Here is a 20,013-nt window from a genome sequence, read left to right as displayed (position 1 = left end):
GGGTAGAAATAGAAGGGGCAGCCCCATTGCAAGTGTTTTGTGTAACAAAGATTGTTTATACCTCTGCCTGTCTCATTTTCTCTTTGAGAGGGTTAGCCCATTTGGGTTTTAAGCACTAAAATTGGGTTGTTTGTGTCAAATTTCTGTTTGTGCTCACCATTGCAATGGGTGCTGCTTTGGAATTTGTCTCTCTGCTACAAGTAGCATACAAACTATCCTGTACAGGACCAGAGTCAATCTCGGTCTTAAAATTAATCTAAATTGAAATAAGAATAATTTTCACCTCTTTGGGTTGTTTTTCTGGGAAAGTATGGATGAGAACTACTCTCTGCAATCCCTTTGTGAGTCTCAGAACTGCCTGTTCTCTCTCTGCAATGCATTCGGACTACCCCGTTCTGCAGCACACTTTCACTGTTCTTGCTGTTTGTGGGGAAACTTCACTCCCATGAGAGTTTTGCAGATGGACAGGTAGATGGGCAAGACTCTCAAGAGTAGCTGTCTCTTGAGCCACATCCCACCTTTGGCCAAACACAGCATATAGCTTTTTGGCATCCTCAGGGCTCTATCCCAATGGTGACTCTAAGGATTGCTCCTGAAGTCATGTCCACTGGCTCCTGTCAAGAAATATTCTTCCATTTCAGTGTTTGATGGCACAATCTGAAACAGTGAGGAACTCTGAGAACTGCTCTGCTGTTCAAATACATCCCTTAGGATTTATAATCCAAAGTTTATAAAGCCAGCCTGGAAATCAAAGGAGAATGAGTACTCTGCCTAGATGCTTCTGGCTAAGATTGGCAGTAGAGTTCAGGGTTAGGATAAAATGAAAATTAACTTTGTCTCCTATTCCTTTGGCTGAGGTGAGCCTCCCAAACTTGTTTGTCACATTACAGTCACAGGGTCATGATGTTTTTCCTACTATGGAAAGAAGTGCCACACTGATTGCAAGGAATGATACAATGATATTGGTGAGCCTGTTCAGGGGTGGGTGCTGCTCCCATCTAGTATATGCTCTCACTGTAAATAGCACTGCAGCACTGCAGACACCCCTCCTTGCCCTCAGGCACTCACAGGCTGCCTGTGGAGGGAGGATGTTAGTTTTCCTCCACAGTGTCTGCCCTGCCAGGAATTTCCTCCAGAACACTTCACACTTTTATTTCCCCCTATTTCATCCTCCCATCAGGTTTTTTCCTTGTTCCTTGAGCCTTGTGGCTTAGCACATTTCTCTCATTCCTTTGAAGACTGTGAATAGGAAGTAGAGCCTGTTCCTAATTAGTTCTGATAATGAAGTGTTAATGCACTTGCTGTGTAGGTACTAGTCAGGTACTTCAGAGCTGGAGCCTGTGTGAGGGTTTCATTGCTATTGCTTGCTGTTCCTGGCTTTCTCTGTATCAGTGTTCTGCTGGCTCTTCATTTCCTGGGGTTTGCTTAGGTCTTTTTACAATCCTTTCTGTCCATTTCCTTTTTCTTTTAATCAACACCTTCCTTATTTTTCCAGTTAATAAAGTGAAAGAAATGTACACTTTATTAACTAAATGAACTGAAAGACGGTGTTGTCAGGTGTGAAGAGCAAGTTTTCCTTTTCTGAATGGGTAATTGCCCCAAGCTTGTCCCACATGACATGCACCTTAACAGTCAGTAGGAAGGAGAAGGTAGTTCAATCTTTGGTTCTTTTTTGCCAGCAAAGACATCTGTCCTGAGAAGGTTAGCAGGAGACCCCAAGGCCTTCTACTGGTTTAGGATGACTGCTGATTGGCTAATTCATGTACTGCAAGAGCTTATTTCATCCAGGGTTGGTGGACAGCAAAGTTGGAGGAGGACTCTGTGCCTGTCTCCCTCCATGCTAATCATCTGCCAGACAGCTAGGATTCCCTGGCATTCAGGATAGTGTATCACATAGGTTGTGAACATTTCCAGTTAGAGGGGATGATGCTCTTTCAGAGATCCTGGGTATAGTTTGTGTCTATCTGAGTCAACAAAGAACTCATGTAGACAGGGGAGATCATGTAATAGGAAACAATTAGACTTCAAAGACTCAGAGCCTTAAAAGTAAAATAAAATAAAATCTTAAACTAGTTTTACAGGCAGGCAGAATGAAAACCACACACGCTTTGGGCTTTACAACAGAACCTGGCAAAATTTGCAGAAGGGAAGATGCATCTAGGGTTTGTCATGCATCGGTGCCCTTCCTAAACTCTTTCTTCATGATGGTAACACTTCTTTCAGCATGACCACAATCATTGTGTTAGAGAGATGGCCACTCTTGAAAGGAATTGTACTGTGGGATCATGGATATTGCTTGAGATGTGGTCTGCTAGTCTTGGATTGTGCCCTTTCATCAGAGGCTTGCTGTGACAAAAAATACAAAATACTCAGTACGTTTAAAAAAAACCAAAACACCAAAACCACACCACTATTTTTTTCTCCTTTGACTCTTGAAACAAAGTGTGCCCTCTAAAATGACAGCAGTAGTACATAGGAATATGGCCAGTGAGCAGGAGAGAATGATCTGTCCAAATGGGATTGGAAGTTCTTAGCTAAAACCTTTTGCTGTCTCATTAAAATATGACCTTTTCTTTCAGGAGAGAATCCATGGCACAATCTGGAATGAGATTGATGATTTAAAGGCATTCAAGGTGCTGGATCTAGAAGATTTTGAGAAGATGTTCTCCGCGTATCAGAGACACCAGGTAGGGGTGAACTCTTCCACACCTTGTCTTCCTTGAATTTCTGGAGGAGGAAAGAACACATGACAGTGATCTGGGCCTTTGTCCACCTGCAGTCAGGCTGCGTCATTTGCTGCTCTGCCACTGTTCAAAAAATCACAAGACCAAAAGAAGTGCAGAGGACATATAGGGCAGAGTATAACCTTCTGTTATTGATGTACTTCATACTAATGAACAGCTCTCAGAGACAACAGCTCCCAACAGGTAATGCTCTATTTGATCTCAGCAGCCACTAGCTTTCAAAAGCTCCTGGGCTTTACATTCATGCTTGATATCCATCTTTCTGTTTCTCCCATTCATTCAGAGAAAGTCTGTAGTTGCCTAAGTACTGAGCAAGGTAACTGAATTAGCTTTCACTTTGTTTATTTTCTCTTAAACAGCCAACTGACCCAACTGGCTATGTGACAGAAACTGTCCGAATTACAGATTATAACACAAACAGCATACTTTAAAAGCAGCCATTTATTAGAATGTCTCTTTTCCCTCCTCTTTTTCTTGGAAAGTAAGTCACCTTCAATCTGTCTATCTCTGCTGAATGAGATTTAGCAGGAGAGGGACTGTACTTGCACTCCCTGAACTCCCCCAGCTTTTCTTTGCTTTTGGAATATGTTTGGAGAAATTCAATCTTTTGTACTCTACAGAATTGGATCATTGCTCTGAAGTATTAGAAGTCACATACATGATTGCCATAAGCAACCTTTATGATTAAGCCTTACAGTGATGATGACTACTCCATTAACTTATTCAGTACCTTAAATTTAACAAACAAACTCCTTGTCTTTGGACTTTCCATCTGTTCCTTTCTCTCATTTTTTTTATCTAATCCAATAAACATAATGAGTAACTGTTCTGATTTACTAGCTCACAGCCACATAGGTAAGCATCCTAACTTGAACTGTGAAGAATGTGATGTTACCCACTGCATGATGAGATTTCATTTCTCATTCTGCTCCTGCAAATAGCTGTTGCTGTTTCAGTGGTTCCCTCTCTCTTTCTGTGAAGCCCATTCCCTGAAACAAGAACTTAGTTCACAGAGGGGAAGAAAGGCACATGAAACTTCAGTACTGTTACAAGACTGGATTTAGACCCCGTGCCAACAGCTTAGCTGTGGTGGTGAGCTCCCAGTTGTCTTGCAAGTAGTGAGACTGTCATCTGTGCACATGAGTGGCCATTGCCATCAAGGTGGAACCATCAAGGTGCCATTCCAGTGTTTTGGGTGCAAACATTGCAGTTTCCTCACTAGAAATGACCTTGCAAAACCTTCTTTCCTTTTGGCCCCAAAATCCAAAGCCAAAGCTGTCCTGGTCTGCTGACTCTCAGAATCATGATATTTATGCCTGTGTTACTGATCACTGAAAAGCATCCTGGCCTATTTAACTGTAAACTAACCTGGCCTTACCCTGTCCACTGGAATGGAGCAATCATCTCAGAGTGACCTCCATGGGTCTCAGAACATTTCTCTTCCATCCTCATTAAACACACTTTATGACAGTGGCTCCAGACACTAGAGTATCACTTATGTAAGCTACTCATGTTTTTGTGTAGTTAGGTGTATTGCTGCCCTTCTAGCTTTCATTGAGGGTTTTTGGTTTTGGGGGTTTTTTTTCCCCCTTACATATTCCATTTTTATTACTTTACATGATACTTTCTTTTTCATCCATACTCACTCCAGTGTGAACTGGATTCCAGTCAACAGGTCCTTATCAATTTTCTTTTTTTTTTTTTTTTTTTTTTTTTAAAGACCAGGCAACCAAAATTGCTTTTGAATCAAAAGCTTATGAGAACTTTTCCAGTTGATTCACACTTAGTCTTTTCTCCTCTTTTATTTTTGGAAATACTCCACTCTGGCCAAGTATGTGTTTACCCTGGGTTTGTGACTTTTAAACTTCAACCAAATGTCTGCAATGAAAAATGTCAATGCAGAGACCTGCTCTTTTGCATCTGAAAAGTTGAATGAGTACAGATAAAGACATTTCTTTCTTTGCTCTTTTTAATGTGATCTTCATATTTTTTTCCAGTTTCATTTACATTGAACAGCTTTTCTTTCTTCTTTTTTTAATTGACAAAGGGTCTCTTCTCCTCTCTCAAGCCCAGTGTATCATTTTTGGTGGCTATGAGGGAAAGCAGAATTGTCCTGTGTACAGAATGCTGGAACAAGAATTCTTACACTTGTGTTTTGACCTTGCTCCAATCTTACTGTGTAATATTGACCAGTATATCTGGTGTTTTCCTGGAGTATTGAATATATTGTGAAATAGTTCATGTCTGTCATCCAGTAGTACTGTAAGGCTTCTTTGGTGGTTACAGAGTGCTTTCAAAATACTTGGCTATAAGTTGTTAAAGGGTATAACGTGTCATTGAAACAAGTTGTTACTAATAATGGCAAACTGTGCCTGTGCATCAGAAGAGGAGAACTGACCCTCAAGTTTTAACCTTGGCAGTTCTTTCAGTAAGGCTCTGAACTAGATTTGTAAAGGTATTTAAGCATTATCCTAGTTAATGTTTCAAGACCTAAGAGATTTATGCTTTGGAGACTGAATTTATTCTTTTCAGAAAATACCTAGAACTTTTAGTTCCCCAAAATCTGCTGATTTAAAATATGCAAAGAAATGCTGAAATACCTTCGAACCATCTGGGCCAGTATTACTTGCTAAGCGTTTTATTCTTTTAGAAAACAGTGTGTGTCTCAATTCAGCTGCCTTGTTGAACTTGATATCTTTCTTTGTGACTAATTTTTGGCATGTTTCCTTCTTCGTTATTTGTGGCTGCTGCCTGCATAGGACCTGCTAACTAACCCCTCCTCCTGTAAGCAGGTGAGTATCATTGTCTGCCTCCTGATCCTCTTGCAGAGTGTGGGAAGGTGAAGTCCTGAATCATGCCATTATAGGGTCATGACTCATCCCATACTACTCCTTCATATGCCCTTGCACATCTGCTGTCTGGGTAGGGAAGGCGGTACAAAAAATTCCTTTAGTTGTATTAGCTCTGCGGTAGGAAGTAGTTCGTGTTCTTTTACTTAGCTATAACCTCAATGTGGTTTCTGCTGGTGTCTGTAGTCCCCTTTTTGATGATCCTGAGGAAAATGACCAAGGACAAAATAGAATGTGAACATGAACTCTTCCTTAACCAAAGCAATAGTCTCTCTAGTGGAGAACAAAAGGAGCTCTCAGGGAGCTTCACTCCCACTGTTCCCATCTGTGGTACATCTGCTTTGGATAGTACTGAAGTCTCCAGCTGTATTCACTAGCCACAGACTTTCTGATAAAGAAAATCTTTCTTTCTGTAGAATTGAAAGGCTCTTTCGTTGGGCAGAAGGATTTTTGCCAGCTGAGGAGCCGAAGGGTTAGACTGGAGGAAAGCCTACTTCATTTCAGGCTGCCGAAACCCTCAGAAAGTTCAGCGAAAGACTGAAATGGTGTTTAGGTGAAGCAGAGATACTAGACCACCCACATGCCTTCAAACTGGCTACCTCTCAATTTATTCATCATCTTAAGCAAAATTCTTAGCAACACTCTTGGGAAGAGCAATGCTCTCAGAAGAGGGGTGTTCAGATGTCATCACAAGTGTCTCTGGTGGCTTCAGAAGAAAGTAGTCCTCACCACGGGTGCTCAGGGAACTGTATCTGGAAAGTCTAGTCAGGACCTCTGCCACTGGGTGAAGCTAATATGTGGCTCTGGGCCATTTACTGGCTTTGATCATGGCAGCAGGCACCATGAAACAAGTCAATATGGTAGAAATAGCTCTCTAAAGTATTGATAATCACTAGAACCTAAGGTGCTGCCGTGGTACCAGACCACAATTTCTGCAGCTAACCAAAATCAAACTGTATTTGAAACAGGGCAGCAATACAATGAACACATTCCACATGTCTAGTCATTCCAGCACTGAAATTTTAGCTGATTTTTGAATTTGCAATTAAAATCTCAAATCTGAAATACTCTTTGAAGCACATAATATAATGTTATCCCAGATGGAAAGTTGGTAAAGAATGATGGGATAAAACTTAGGGATCTTGTCTGTCAGGTTGACAACAGCTCCAACTATTCTTGCTTTGTGTGCTTGGGCTATCTCACAAAAGTTAGTCACTACTGCCCCCTTGCTCCTCTTTTTCGGTGTCTAAGAAAATGCAGATAGTCCATATGCAATCTGTTTTCCTTCAGCTAAACTTGCAATCTGGCTTCAGTAAAACCTGAGGCTTCATCTGCTTTTGCTTACACACAACTCCAAGTATCTATAAATATCTCTCTTCTCAATATGAGTTGAAAAGAATCTATTTTTAGATGAGACTAGCCCACTCCTTATGACCAAGGAGTGGGCCACGTCTAAGTAGTTCAAGTTATTCATCTGTGTTGAACATCGTGGGTTGGGGAATTGGAAATAGCATGGAGACTATTATACCAATCCCTGTTGCATAGCTTTAATGACTTTAGGGGAAGCCATGTAAACCCCCACCTCACATACACAGCCAAATCCTGAAATAATTTTTTTTTCCTTGGGATGGGTACTAGTTAACACTAACCAGGTGTCCTTCTCTGCAGGCATCGGCTAGTGAGGGACAGTGAGGCTTTTAAACCAAGAGCACAGACCAATAAGTACCTTTCTTACCTTTAACAGCTGCCTATCTTCCTGTTCCCCTGTTTTCCTCCCCACAAACTGAGGAAACTGGGGAAAACTTTGACATCTCTACATGCCAGATTATACTGGAGGTGCCCTGCTTTTTGTATTGTTAGTTATTCTCTCAGAAATAATAAACTTGCCCTATGCCCAATTTTTCCTTTTTTGGAAATGCTATTTGATGTATCAAGTAATGTTGCAATTTTCTTCTGCCAAGCTAGACACTTTGGGCACATCCAGCAGAACTACTGTGTGCTTGTCTTCAGCTGGTGCATTGTATCTGCTTATAAATGCACTTAGTATTGGTGGTGGCTCATTGCAGCACATTTGGATGTGGTTGTATGAATCCTTTGTATATCCAGGAACAACACAGGCTCATTGTAGCTGATTGTACCAAGAGCTCAAATGATAACTAGCAATATGAATCTATGACTTACATTTAACTCTTAAATACTTGGGTGTCAAAATTTCTTGGAGTGGATGGGTTGAGCTGATATGAGTAAGCCTTGACCTGCAGAACTTTGAGTACTGGGAGTGAATTCTGGGAAGCACCACTGTATGCTTGCCATGATCTTATACCTTTCCCTGGGTATCTACTGTTGACCACTCTCAGGGACAGGATACTGGGGTAAATGGACCTTTTGATCTGACTCAGCATGCTTGCTGTTATTTCCTAAGGAAGAAGTCACATTGCTAATTTGATGGGTACATTCAAAACTAGATTATACTGGTAAATCTCAAAATCTCAAGGCATGACAATATGGATATCATGGAAAGGCATTTTTGAAGAGGTTCCAGCAGCAGTTAGCTGGGAAAATAATAACTGTCCTGTTTCCAATTCCCTCTTCTCTGTTAGTAACTAGAGAGCTATTATCCAGGATTAACACCTTTTATCGTTACATCTACTTCCCTTTAAAGGATACTCAAAGTAACTATAGAAAGCCAATCTCTGGAAGTGAAACAAATCCCATGACTCTGGTGTGTAGGCAGGACAGTAGGTGTGTGGATGGTCAAACTGGGTTTGCAAATAGTTTTGGTGTGCTGTGACAAACATTTTGGAAGGGGATTTTTCCATTTTTCCAGGTGATGAGTTTGGCAATGCGGATATACAGAGAACTTTGAAAAAGGGTGGTTTCTGTACGATTAAAGGTATTAATTAATTTAAAAAAGAGAGGCTAGGTCAGATGTAGATGTTGACCATTTAGTAAGACATATTTAGTAAGATAAATGCCATCTTGCCCTACTCTTTTTATCTCTCATATAATACGGATTGGATTGGTCTAGTGGCAGCCTCAAGAGATGATGGAAGGATTTTTCCTGATTGTGCTGCAGCCTTTCAAGAATGCTGTGTAATCCCTGCAGGAGGCCTCTGCTGAAGGATATGCTGTGACACCACACCAATGGGCTTTACTATAATGTGCCCTATTTTCCTGTCACGCCAGTTTTGTACGTTAACATAATAACATAACTGTTGGTAGAGTGAGTCCAATAGGTCAGAATCAAGTCCTTTAATTGGAATCAAAGATGATCTCCTAGGTGGTAATGAATGACTTCTGTTTGTCTAGTAAAACAGGATCTACCTACATGTTTTCTGCCCTTCTTGTCTCCTTTTCTTACCATGAGGGTGGATTTTCCCAGGTTGGAATGGGTTTTGCTCATTACACTCAGCTAAGTCTATCAGCCTTGGGTGAGAAACATGATACTGATTGTTTTCCTTTCCTTTTGAATTATATGCAGAAAGAGATGGGTTCAACAGAAGACCTTTACCTCTCCACACGAAAGGTGAAAGAGCTCTCTGTGATTGATGGCCGGAGGGCCCAGAATTGTGTCATTCTACTTTCCAAGTAAGTGTTCTAAGCCTTAGCTCACAAGGTATGCCATGGTTAATGTAGAAACAAGAGGGGATGGAATTAAACAAATGGACATGTTTCTTTTCCCAGCTAGACCTGCTGTCTAATACCTGCAGAGCTTGCTTCAGAGAAACCTCTCTTGCAGTGTCATAAAAGCACGTCTCTCTGAAGTGTTAGCTCACTTAATAAACATATGCACACACACATTTTTGCATTGAACCCATAGACACCAGGATATCTCTGAAGACTCATCACCAGAAAACTATCAGCACTCATAGGCAGATGAAAGCAGCTCTTTGGCAGCACTTGCACTTCACTCTAAATAAGTAATGTGTCCCCCATGCTCTGTGTATGTAATTTGTCTCTGTTCTGTACATTTCTTTCTAAATGTTGCTCTGAACATCTCCCTGGAATACAGCAGAGCTGTGAGTGATATTCATCTTTGTCATTTTTGACTCATGGTGAGAAAAGTGGTAAATGTAAGAAGATATATTCAAGAATTAGGTCTTGTATTTGTAAATTAGGTTTTGGAAGCCAGGAGTTGCCTTCACATGCTCCTGCAGTGACTAATGCCTTCAAATGCTGTGACTCAGGGCACTCTATATGCTTTTCATGTCTTTCTACCAACATGAGTACTGGACTGGATGTCTGTCACTAACTATAAAATTTGTGCAGACAATGATCCACCTGAGAAAGCTGCCTTTCCTACCAGAGAAGGGACAGCAGGGCTGGAGGCGGAACCTGGTAAAGCTGTGCCAGTACTGAGCACAAAAACTGTGTCATTGATCAGTAGAAAATGCAGGTTCGTATGGATGTGATTGCCTGTCTGCTCTAGCATGCTAACTGTTAAAAGTAAAGTTGCAGCCAGACCACCAGGGCTGGAGTGAGTTCTTTCTGTTGCTTAGTGAAACCTTTGGAGGCTCTCATTATGCTACTCATATGGCATTAGCCTGCATGTCAGCAGGAACCCCACCATCCAAACCAGCAATGAGGGAAGGCTTACATTTCTCTTTCTGCAGCAGTTGCCAATGCATGTCTTTGCTGGTCTTGGCAGCTGACTGCAGGCTGGGGCAGAGGAATGGGGAGGCATAGGGGCAAGAGGATTTTCATGTTGTTTGACAGACCTGCTAAATTGTGTCTGGGGTTCAGATTAACTCATGTATGCAGGTGGAACATTTCCTAGAAGTGGTAACATAATGTGTGCAGCTGGCTGGGCTGAGGAGGATCCAGGAAGGTGGTTCATGAATTGCTATGACACTAGATATTTATTTGTAAAAATCTGTCTCCAAAACAAAAGCAGTGTGGATGGCAGCAGTATGTGTTTTTCACCATTCATCTCTTCTGCTGTGCAAGCCTGGCCCATTCTTACCTGAAAGGAATCCTCTCTAAATGGTGAGAGAGAGAAAGGACAGTCTCTGTGTTTTTTCTTCCCTTTTGCTGCCTCCGGCAAAGTGTCATTGAAACATGTACCTTGCACTTCAGGGTACACGGCGTGTGTTCATACCAGGTGTGCCACGAAGCCAGTCCACCTCAAGCTGCTAGTCTGGACTCAAACCAGAGATGGAAAGCTGTGTTTTGTGAATGTCAACTTCTCTACTAGGAAGTATCCTGGTCTTATTGTTAGCAGGCCTAACATGGATGATAGACATTTGGAGACTGAGCTCGCTGTCCCTAAGGAGCTTGCCAATTTGCATTGTGCCCTGTTAACTTCGCTGTGCTGCACTATGGAAAACACCAGTCACCAGGGCTGTCACTAGCTTAGATCATTTAATGTTTGTAACAGATAGTTTACACCCAGGATATCAGAAATATCTTACAAATTGGGCCAGGATTGCTACTCCTCCCCAAACTTCCTTTCTAAATGCAACTAGAAAATAAAAAATCTTTGCGAATAAAATGGTACCTCTACATTCATGCCTTTTTCTGCTCTTTGTGTTTATATGGTTCTATTATTAAAGACAGTAATTGGGAGGATTGGCTGCAGGCAATAATTGAAAGGGTTTTATGACCGCTTTGCAGTTTTTTCATTCAGCCACTTCTTCCTCCTTTAGGTTAAACCCTGAAGGAGAGACACTCCCAGTCAAATCATCCCTGACTGCTGCCATGCCCTTGCTGTTCCTGCAGCGCACCTTGCACATGTGTGCATGTGGGTGTGCACACACGTGCAATGAGAGGGGATTTAAAACTGGTGACAAACAAAGAGAGTTTGTGCAACCCTGAGCTGCAGCCCCAGCTTTCAGGTTGCCACAGTATCTGCCAACAGCTGTTTCTAATTGACTCTTACTGTACATATATTCCTGTAGTTTATTCCCCCTTTGTTTACACTAAACTGTTGTGTCCTTTAAAGTAAAATAGCTGCATGGGTTGGGTTTTCTTTCCCTCCACTACTCAAATGTTATTGTTTTACTAACACTGTGTTAGAAGGGGTCAGGCAGCACTCATATTTCATATGGTCCAACAAGCCAAAACCTAGCTAAAGTGAGAAATAGATGTCTTTTGCTTTCTTTTGCAGAGAGACAGGAGTATGGTAGACCGAAAAGAGATTAAAAGTGAATTGCTAGTTGATTTTTGCTGACAGTTAACAGATTCGTAAGCCTTCCTCCCCATTCTCATCTCTATTTTAATTTAAAAAAACCTCTATTTCAGCTACTTGATAGCAGCAACCTTCAGTTTTCCTGCAGTGGAAGGATGTAATTGTCCTTGTTTAATGGAGTCTGATGGATCCAAAATGAAGCTCTGTCCCATAGGCCAACTGTAAAGGTTTGAATAGGCACAAGATCAGTTTATCTCACAGTATTTCCAGTAGGCCATAATTCAACCAGGACATGGAACCATCTGTCTGTGGTGAGTCCAAGTGCCCACCAGATTCAAATCTGGCTTTCTTAATGGTGTTTCCAACATACAGTTATTTCTGTCACACTGGAAATCTGCTGTCTGTCATGAATTTCCTGATGTCTTCAGTTTCCACCAGGCTGAAGATTTACTGTCAGACTTGTGTGGTCTGGAAGAGTCATCCCAGATCCCTGTGTTCTCCTGCTTTCACCTAGCAGCTGGAAATTTCTCTGACCTCTCTCACCAGTATGGCTTCTCCCTGCCTCTGTTACTTAAGTAATGGCTAGTATTTTTGCTGCTCTAATGTTTTTGTTGTACCATATCTTCAAATTTTCTGGCATAACATGAAATGGTCCTTGCAGAACATGCCTAAGATATATCACTTACTGTCTTGCTCTGTGAAATGCTCTGGAGAGGTCCAGTTCTATCAGACATGTTACTCAGAAGAAGGCTAAACGTATACTTATGGAACTTTTTTGTGCAAGTTATTTTGCATGAATTCCTGCAAAATCATTATGTCGGTGTTCTTCTGAGATGTGTTTGTTATGCCTGTGGCCCAACTAGTCAGCAGTAACCCTCTCAAGAGGCTGGAAACAGTAGGAGTGCTAGCAAAATGTCATAAAACCAGTAGTAGGCAGAATCTAACTACACAAAAATAGTTTTAAATGTGAATATGACAGTAGATAGATACTAGCAGTCAGCTTTACCAAATGTTTGTGGCTTTTCTGATTGTCGACTCAAACATGTATCAATAAGGGAGAGGAAAAGGGACTTGTGCAGCATTTCTAACCAGAATACTAAAGAGACCGAGTATTCCTCTCACACAGCTGTGCCTCCTCGGTGCTTCTAAACCCTTTCAGTTCAGACATTAAGAGGACAAGCTATTCAGCCAATGTCAGTCTCTGTGTACTGCCTCTGCTGTGCCCTCAGTCCTGGTGTGCCTTTCTGCCATGTGACAGTACAATCTTCACCCTTATTTCAAGGTAGATTCCAAGCAGTATGATATTTTGGGGTACAACTCATATCTTAATACAGAAACAGCTCATTTGACTCAGCAGTTCAGGTCCTCAGTGTGGTGTCTTGAAAAACACTAGGTAATAAACAGTGCCTCCTGGGTTCCTAGAGAGATTTTCTGGTTTTAATTTAAGGTCCATAATAAAAGGCTTTACCTGAAATTCTGAGTATGATAAACCCCAAGGTTAAACTGAGTATGTCAGTTGGTGCCATCCCATCTTTGATTACAACTAGGAACCAGTAGGTAGGGTTGTGATAAAAGATGAACCACTGCCTCATCAATATGTCACTGTAATTTGGGGATTCCCAAGTTTGGCCTTGCTATGCCCTGCTTGGCTCAGAAAGACGGCCAGCCCAGATCCTTCTTGGTAGGAAATTGAGAGTATTTGGTTGTAAAGTAGTTTGGTCCCTTATAAGCTTTTGCTGAAGGAGGAAAAGAAAAGCCTGTTTCTTTATGCACTTGGCAGAATACTTTCACAGTGAAGTGCTGAAAAGGCACTGGTGGGGTTTTCTTCCCAACATGTAGATCTAATGGTGTAAGATGTACCTTGTAAAATGTTCCAACTGTTGTCCCCAAAAGGTTAAGGCACTGTCTTCTTCACTGACAAGATGAGATGGCAACTGAGATAAGAGGATGTGAAAAGAGTGGCTGCATCTTTCTGAGTGAACATGCAGTTAGACCAGCCTGACACCTGAATGCTTCTTCTGAGAGCAGGGAAAAATCTCCTTTTCCTGCCTTTATGGGGTAGTGACAATGAGTATTCCCAAAACAGACATTTAACAGCCTGCAGCTTGGCAGTTGTACAGAGCCTTAGGAAAGCTCAGGAGCTAAGAGAAGGCTTATGTCCCAGTCACAAAGTTTGGGAGTGAATTGACTAGTGGCCTGTGTGAAATGAGTTGTGAAGATGGGGAATTGTGCAGTCAGTAAAAGCTAAGATTTGCATGAGCTGTACAAACTGGCTTTAGGATGCAGCTAAGTATCAGTCAGTGCCTCTCACTGTCACAGCTACTACTGTAGCATCTTTTGGAAGCACTGTAGTTCAGTTCAGTTTGAAGCAGAAAATGGCCTTGATACATGATAATCAGTCCCCTTCTCCAAGGTAAAAGGAAGAGTGGGAGTGTGATCCCTGTAGTACGGGATCTTAATGTAGCTCCAGCGAAACTCTGGGTTCTTTGCTAACAGGCAAGCATGCTTCTTTCTCAAAAGCTAAGCAAGATCCAAGGAACAAGCCCATGAAGTAACCTACTTTTTCCTCTGAGGGGGAGATGGTTAATGAGCAACAAGTATTCTGCTTTGATCCATGGGAGGGAGGAATGAAGGGCGGAGGTTACTGTAAGTTAAATCAATGGGTATACTTAAGGAGGAAAAATGAGCAAGCACTGGATGTCTGTAAGGGAAGTTGATGTAAAACTGCAACATGTCTCCCAGGCATGTTCAGAGTCAGGTGCTGGCTTTCTCCAAGAGGACAAAACAATAAACCACTTGACGTCTGCAAGTGATGCTGGTGTTAAATCAGTGGAGGTGTCCTGGGGAGATTAGTGATGAATTACTCTGCAGAGTCAATAGAGATTATTTACGAGGCCGGAGGGGATAGAGGGAGGCAAGCTAAGTACCATATCAGAAGTTATTTGGTACTTGTTGAGCTTTAACACTGCTTGAAGGTGACTCAAGCAGTTGGATTTCCATATGCTGCCGCCAGATGTACGGGTGAGGGAAGAAGGAGGGAGTATTCTCAGTAAAGATCCTTTTCCTTCCTCATCTGACCAGCATCAGGCTGCTGTTGAACAAAAACGGTCAATATCTGCGCTATGAATGAATGTGCTGCAGCTGAGGAATGGGGCACTGTTTTCTTCTGGTCGCATTTACTTCCTGAGTTCTGATGCCAGGATCTGTGATCTGGTGAAGTGTAAGGCAGAGAGAATATAGCTTGAATTTGTACGCTGTTCTGAATTGAGTTGTCTCCAGCAGCTGAAGGAAGAGTGCCTGGATCTGCAAAGCTTGTAAGAAAGTCATTGCAGACTTTCCAATAGATACTGAAATGTAATTTCTGTAGTGTAAATTTTTGGGCCATAATTCCACTTTAATTTGCTGTCTGTCCCATATGAGTTTTAGGCTCTGAGGGATGCCTCTATTCAGTCCTAAACTGAAAGAATTTACACATCTGCTTTAGGTTCCTCTTTAATCAGTTCACCTGTTTCTGCTTAAAGGAGCACATCTGTTTCGCATTACTGCTGGCCATTTTAAGATCTACTGCACGGCTGGGTATGACTTTTGAAAATACAAGAAGAATCACTTGATTAACAATTCTTTGGCCAGTTATTTAGCTGGTTTTTAAAGTGGGAAAGATCCCTGTTTTGTGCTGTTGATGCTTACAGCTCTTGAAATAGGTCCTGCCTCAGGAGAGGAACAAGCCTACTTTGGAAGAGTAAGATTGTTTTGCTGTAAATCCTTCTGTACTTGTAATTGGATTGGTAGTAATCTAGGATGCACACCTGCAGGCACTGTGACTGCGTTACAGGCCTGTAAGTGATGGAAGTTAAACTGCTTCTTGGTAGGGGGCTGGCAAGCTTTCTGCTTCTCTCTAGTGTGGCCTAAACCATTCAAGCCAGATGTTTCTCTGTTGATGGCAGGGCACAGAATCATCCAAGAAATCAAAGTGTTTGTATAACTGTCTGTCCTTGGGGCTCTCAACTATTTTTTAACAGAAGATGTTTTCAAGTGTATTTAGTGCTAATGAATGGGAGCAAACAGAGGACCTTGGAGTCTGAAGTCCTTGGGCTCCTGGGCAGAACAACAAGATCAGCAATAATATGCACTACACCTTCTGTTGTGTTGACGTACCTCAAACCTGTATATTTGGTCCTGTTTACTGCATCCCCAAACACACACAAAGGTAATTGCGCTGTCTAATGGGGTGGTCAATGTAGCAATTGCTCAAGTTATTTGCATGGAAAAAACATGAAACTTGCCCTCATTCTTTTTATCCTCAGTGAAAGTAGCACACACACACACACACACACACACCTGCCCTGGTGTTTCATGGATTGGTTTGTTGTGTCCCCTCTGACAGGCTGTGTGCCTGTGTTACAAGACAGAGCTAATCTGCGGACTCCGGATCCTAGAAAATCTAAAGGTGCTCTCTAAAGCAAAAATAACCAACAAAATGTAGCACTTGAAAATCTGCAGGCACCAAATTGTCTGGGCATGTGTATACGTGTCTGCTAGGAGCGAGGCCCACACCCACCAATATGCTTCTCAGCCCTCATGCGGTCACAGGGTTTCATCAGTTCAGGGTCACACAGCCATGGACTTTACAATTCATGATTATTAAAGCCAAAAGAAACTCTTCAGTTTTCTGATTGAGACTGTAGACCTTTATGCAGAACCCCATGTACTGAGGCTTGTTGTTTTGATCCGGAGTCAAACTGATGACCTAAAGTAAAAAGTTTCCAGCCTTTTCATTGTAAAACTTCTAATCCTTCTATCTCATCCAAGCGTGGCCGATTATGTAGCTTTTCTGGAAATTCAGTAGCTTTCTCTTACTTAGCTGGTGTCATTTGCCCTCTTTGTCAAAAGCAGACAGGATGACCAGCTAGGAACAGAGTGAGAGCAATTAGTTCAGAGGTGTAATACTTACAAGCTTTCAAATGTCTGCTAATTCATATTTTAGTTTCCAGCTGTTGGTTATATTGGGTAATATTAAAATGCTTTAAGTTTCTTAGATTTAGTAATATTTCCTGTCTGTAAAAATAAAGCTTGCTCTTTTGCTTTTACCTAGTTCCAAAAATATGACTCTATCCAAATGGCAGTAGCAATGTGAAATTTAAACATGGAATTTCTTAGCACTGAAGACAAAAACACTCTGCCTCATGCATCAGCCTGTCTCTCATTTATTTTTGCATTTTCTCTTTCTGCTGTTCATTAATTATATTGATTGTAGAACACCCATGGAGACTGCAGACTTCACTCCTCAAATACTTCTTTTCACACTTTTCTCTTTCAGTCACAAAATTGAGATTTTCTTGTGGATAGCCTTTCCTTTATGGTTCATTTGGTCCTCCCCTATTCTCCTGAAATGACTGATGAGGGTGTCATGGGTTGGGGGTGGTGGGATAGAATTTGTCACTTGTGCATTTCTTCATTGACATCTACACTGAGAACCACGAAGTTCATTTCATGTAATCTATCAATGAACCTCTCAATAATCATGTATTCTGACTCTTCCTGCTCTGCCCTGAATTTCAAGTGGAGACCCTCAGAGGTTTTTTTGTTGATTCTGTGTTTTGTTGTAACTGATGGCCCTTACTCATTCCACATAGATCAACAGGAGTAGGTGGGAAGAAGAGTGTAATTTTAATACCTCAGATAATATTAATAAGCTCTTGTTTTCAGAGCTTGTTTCATACTGGATATGAAACATGGATATGTAGATGCTGTCAATTCTTTCTTCCGCTGTGATTGCTGACAGAGTGAACTTACCTAGCACAACCAGTCTTCTTAAAAGAAACACTGCTCCTAGATCTAGAAGGGAAAGATAAGTCCCATTATTTGTTACTCTGGGAGATGCTTTAATATTCACAAGCCGGGCTGTTACATAGGCTCACAGTCACTTACAGGTCACATGGATTTAAGGGGTTTGACTATAGCAAAAGAACTTGATGAGGGAGGTATCTGATATGGGGAAGTTGGAAGCACTTTCGATCTATGAGGACCTTATTGTTCTTAATCACCATCTAATTTCTGATGTGTATTTGATTTGCTGAAGAGCATAAAGATATACGATCTATAAAATCTCTGCCTTTGGAACTGATTTGTTCATCTTACTGAATACTCTAGAACAGCAGCTTCATAGTAGAGCTTCCTATGGTTCTTTTGTGCCTTTTTAGTGCAGCTTTTCAGGCTTCCTACTTTCTGAATTGTCAGTCACTTAAGCTTTGCACTAATGGTACAATGTTGATACTGTTGAAAGGCTGAAGCTGTCTAATGAAGAAATCAGACAAGCAATCTTGAAGATGGATGAACAAGAAGACTTGGCAAAAGATATGCTTGAGCAGGTGAGAAAGATTCAAGTCAGATATACCTTACTCTTAAGTCCTTCACTGCCTTTTTTCACCTGAAGTAAGTGGATATATGTACTGGCTCTGCTGGTATGTCTGCAGATCTGAACTTGGCCCTATCATGTCAGTGGAGCTGGACACGGGAGCATGACAAAAGTATTTTTCCCCGTGTTGTCAGATATACCTCCCTCGTGTAACTCTATTTGTATCAGGTTGATTTCATAACAGTTTTCTCTTCTTGATGCAAAATATGCATGATTACAGCTGGTATGAGGTTTTCTTTTACATCTTTTCTTGTAACCTGTGACTTTCCTATAATTTTCCCCATCTCTTCTTTATACTGCTGATTATTTTTTTGGTTTTCTTCTTTTCATTTTTCTTTTCTTTTTCTTGATTTCCCTTCTCTGCCTGCAGCTTTTCTATTGGGAAATGCCATGAACTAGACCATGTAGGTCAATGGTTAGAGCTGGAACTAGAAAGGATCTCACATTCTAACTAGAATAGTTAGAAAGGGAATCAGTGCCTTCTGTCCCCTGCAGTTGGTTCACTGTGTGGCATGTGAGGGGGAAAAAATCAATTAAACTGCCACTCCCTGATTTCCCCAATTTATAGAAGGTGAAAGATGATGCTTTGACCAAAGATGCATATAATAAAGTTCCTTAGGAGTGCACAAAATGTTGTAATTCTGAACTGCCTGACAAATGGGATTCCTTCTTTGTGTGCAGTCACAGTATTTAATCGTGTACAAAAAGCTTTTCTATTTTGGAAATTTATAGCCTACTTGTCATGTTATCTGAATGCTCACAGCTGCTCTAGAAGTCACTGCAAACTTCTGATGCTCCATGCCTTTGAATATCACATTTTTGGGGAGTGGGATAAAATGTCGAGAAGTGGTAAAAAGCAAAGTGCTTGATATGCCTTGTGAGCAGTTTTTGTGGGTGTGCACTGAGGCTGTGTGCATGGCAATATTTATAACTATTCTAAAGCACAATTACCACCAGATATGTCAAAAATCTGTCAAAGTATGAGCTTTTAAGGTCAGCATATGAATAGCAGCCAGTGTCAGACACATATCCAGTTGCTTGGTTATTGTTTATTGTTTCAGCAGAATAGGGCAGATCCAAGAGAGAGATAGATGAGGCTTTGTGTGTACTCTAGGACAGGCATGATGGGTACTTCACACTGAGTGGGACACATCCTTCTCTTGTTTGCACCAATCTAAACTCCAAGTAATGGTGTGGGAATCAAAGTTCTCTCTGTACTTCCCCTTGGGTAAGTTGCAGTAGCACTTGGCCTTTAGGATTTAGAAATGGGAAATTCCCCATAGAATTAAAAATTAATCTAATAGGGTCAGTGAGGGATAAAGACAGAACAGCAATCAAAGGTTTAAAAAAGGTCAGTTTTGTAGCCACAGCTGCACTTTTTTGAAGTTACAGTCACATGGCTGAGTCAACGTAATGCTTCCCCATGGTAGCAGAGAAATCTGAGGACCCTCTCTCTCTCCATCAGGGTTTGTTTGTGCCTCTCTGTCCCTCTCTCCTTTTCCCTGGATCTCTCATCTCAGTGTTTGGTTTGTGTCTGTCACTCTAGCTGCTGAAGTTTGTTCCTGAAAAGAGCGATACCGACTTGTTGGAGGAGCATAAACATGAAATTGAGCGCATGGCCCGGGCGGATCGTTTCCTCTTTGAAATGAGCAGGTCTGTTTGATACATTATGGGAAAGTGCACTGAGGACTTCTTGGAAGCAGCTGTAATTGTTATTGAAAATGGATCATCTGGCACTGAGGGGGAATGTGCAAGAGACTGTGGGCCAGCATTTGCCAGAAGCCCACAAATGTTACAAATGTTTCCGTTCATTACACAAACTTTTTACTGACCATAAGCACTCTCTGTGCTGTCATTTAAGGACCAGTCCCTTGACGA

General features: G+C 41.5%; 1 protein-coding gene across 2 annotated transcripts in view; it reads left to right on the top strand.

Annotated features, from left to right (window-relative positions):
- The window catches only part of DAAM2 (dishevelled associated activator of morphogenesis 2), a 209,919-nt gene that overhangs the window by 163,402 nt on the left and 26,504 nt on the right, over positions 1 to 20,013 (top strand). For both annotated transcript variants that reach the window (XM_075042929.1, XM_075042928.1), the window contains 4 exons: positions 2,580 to 2,687; positions 9,075 to 9,181; positions 18,004 to 18,088; positions 19,682 to 19,788. In XM_075042929.1, coding sequence (XP_074899030.1) covers positions 2,580 to 2,687; positions 9,075 to 9,181; positions 18,004 to 18,088; positions 19,682 to 19,788 — 407 coding nt within the window. The remainder of the gene's footprint in view (positions 1 to 2,579; positions 2,688 to 9,074; positions 9,182 to 18,003; positions 18,089 to 19,681; positions 19,789 to 20,013) is intronic.

This window comes from Buteo buteo, chromosome 12, assembly GCF_964188355.1.
Source record: "Buteo buteo chromosome 12, bButBut1.hap1.1, whole genome shotgun sequence".
NCBI lineage: Eukaryota > Metazoa > Chordata > Aves > Accipitriformes > Accipitridae > Buteo > Buteo buteo.
Note: the sequence above shows the minus strand (reverse complement) of the source record. Positions and strands in the feature narration are given on the sequence as shown.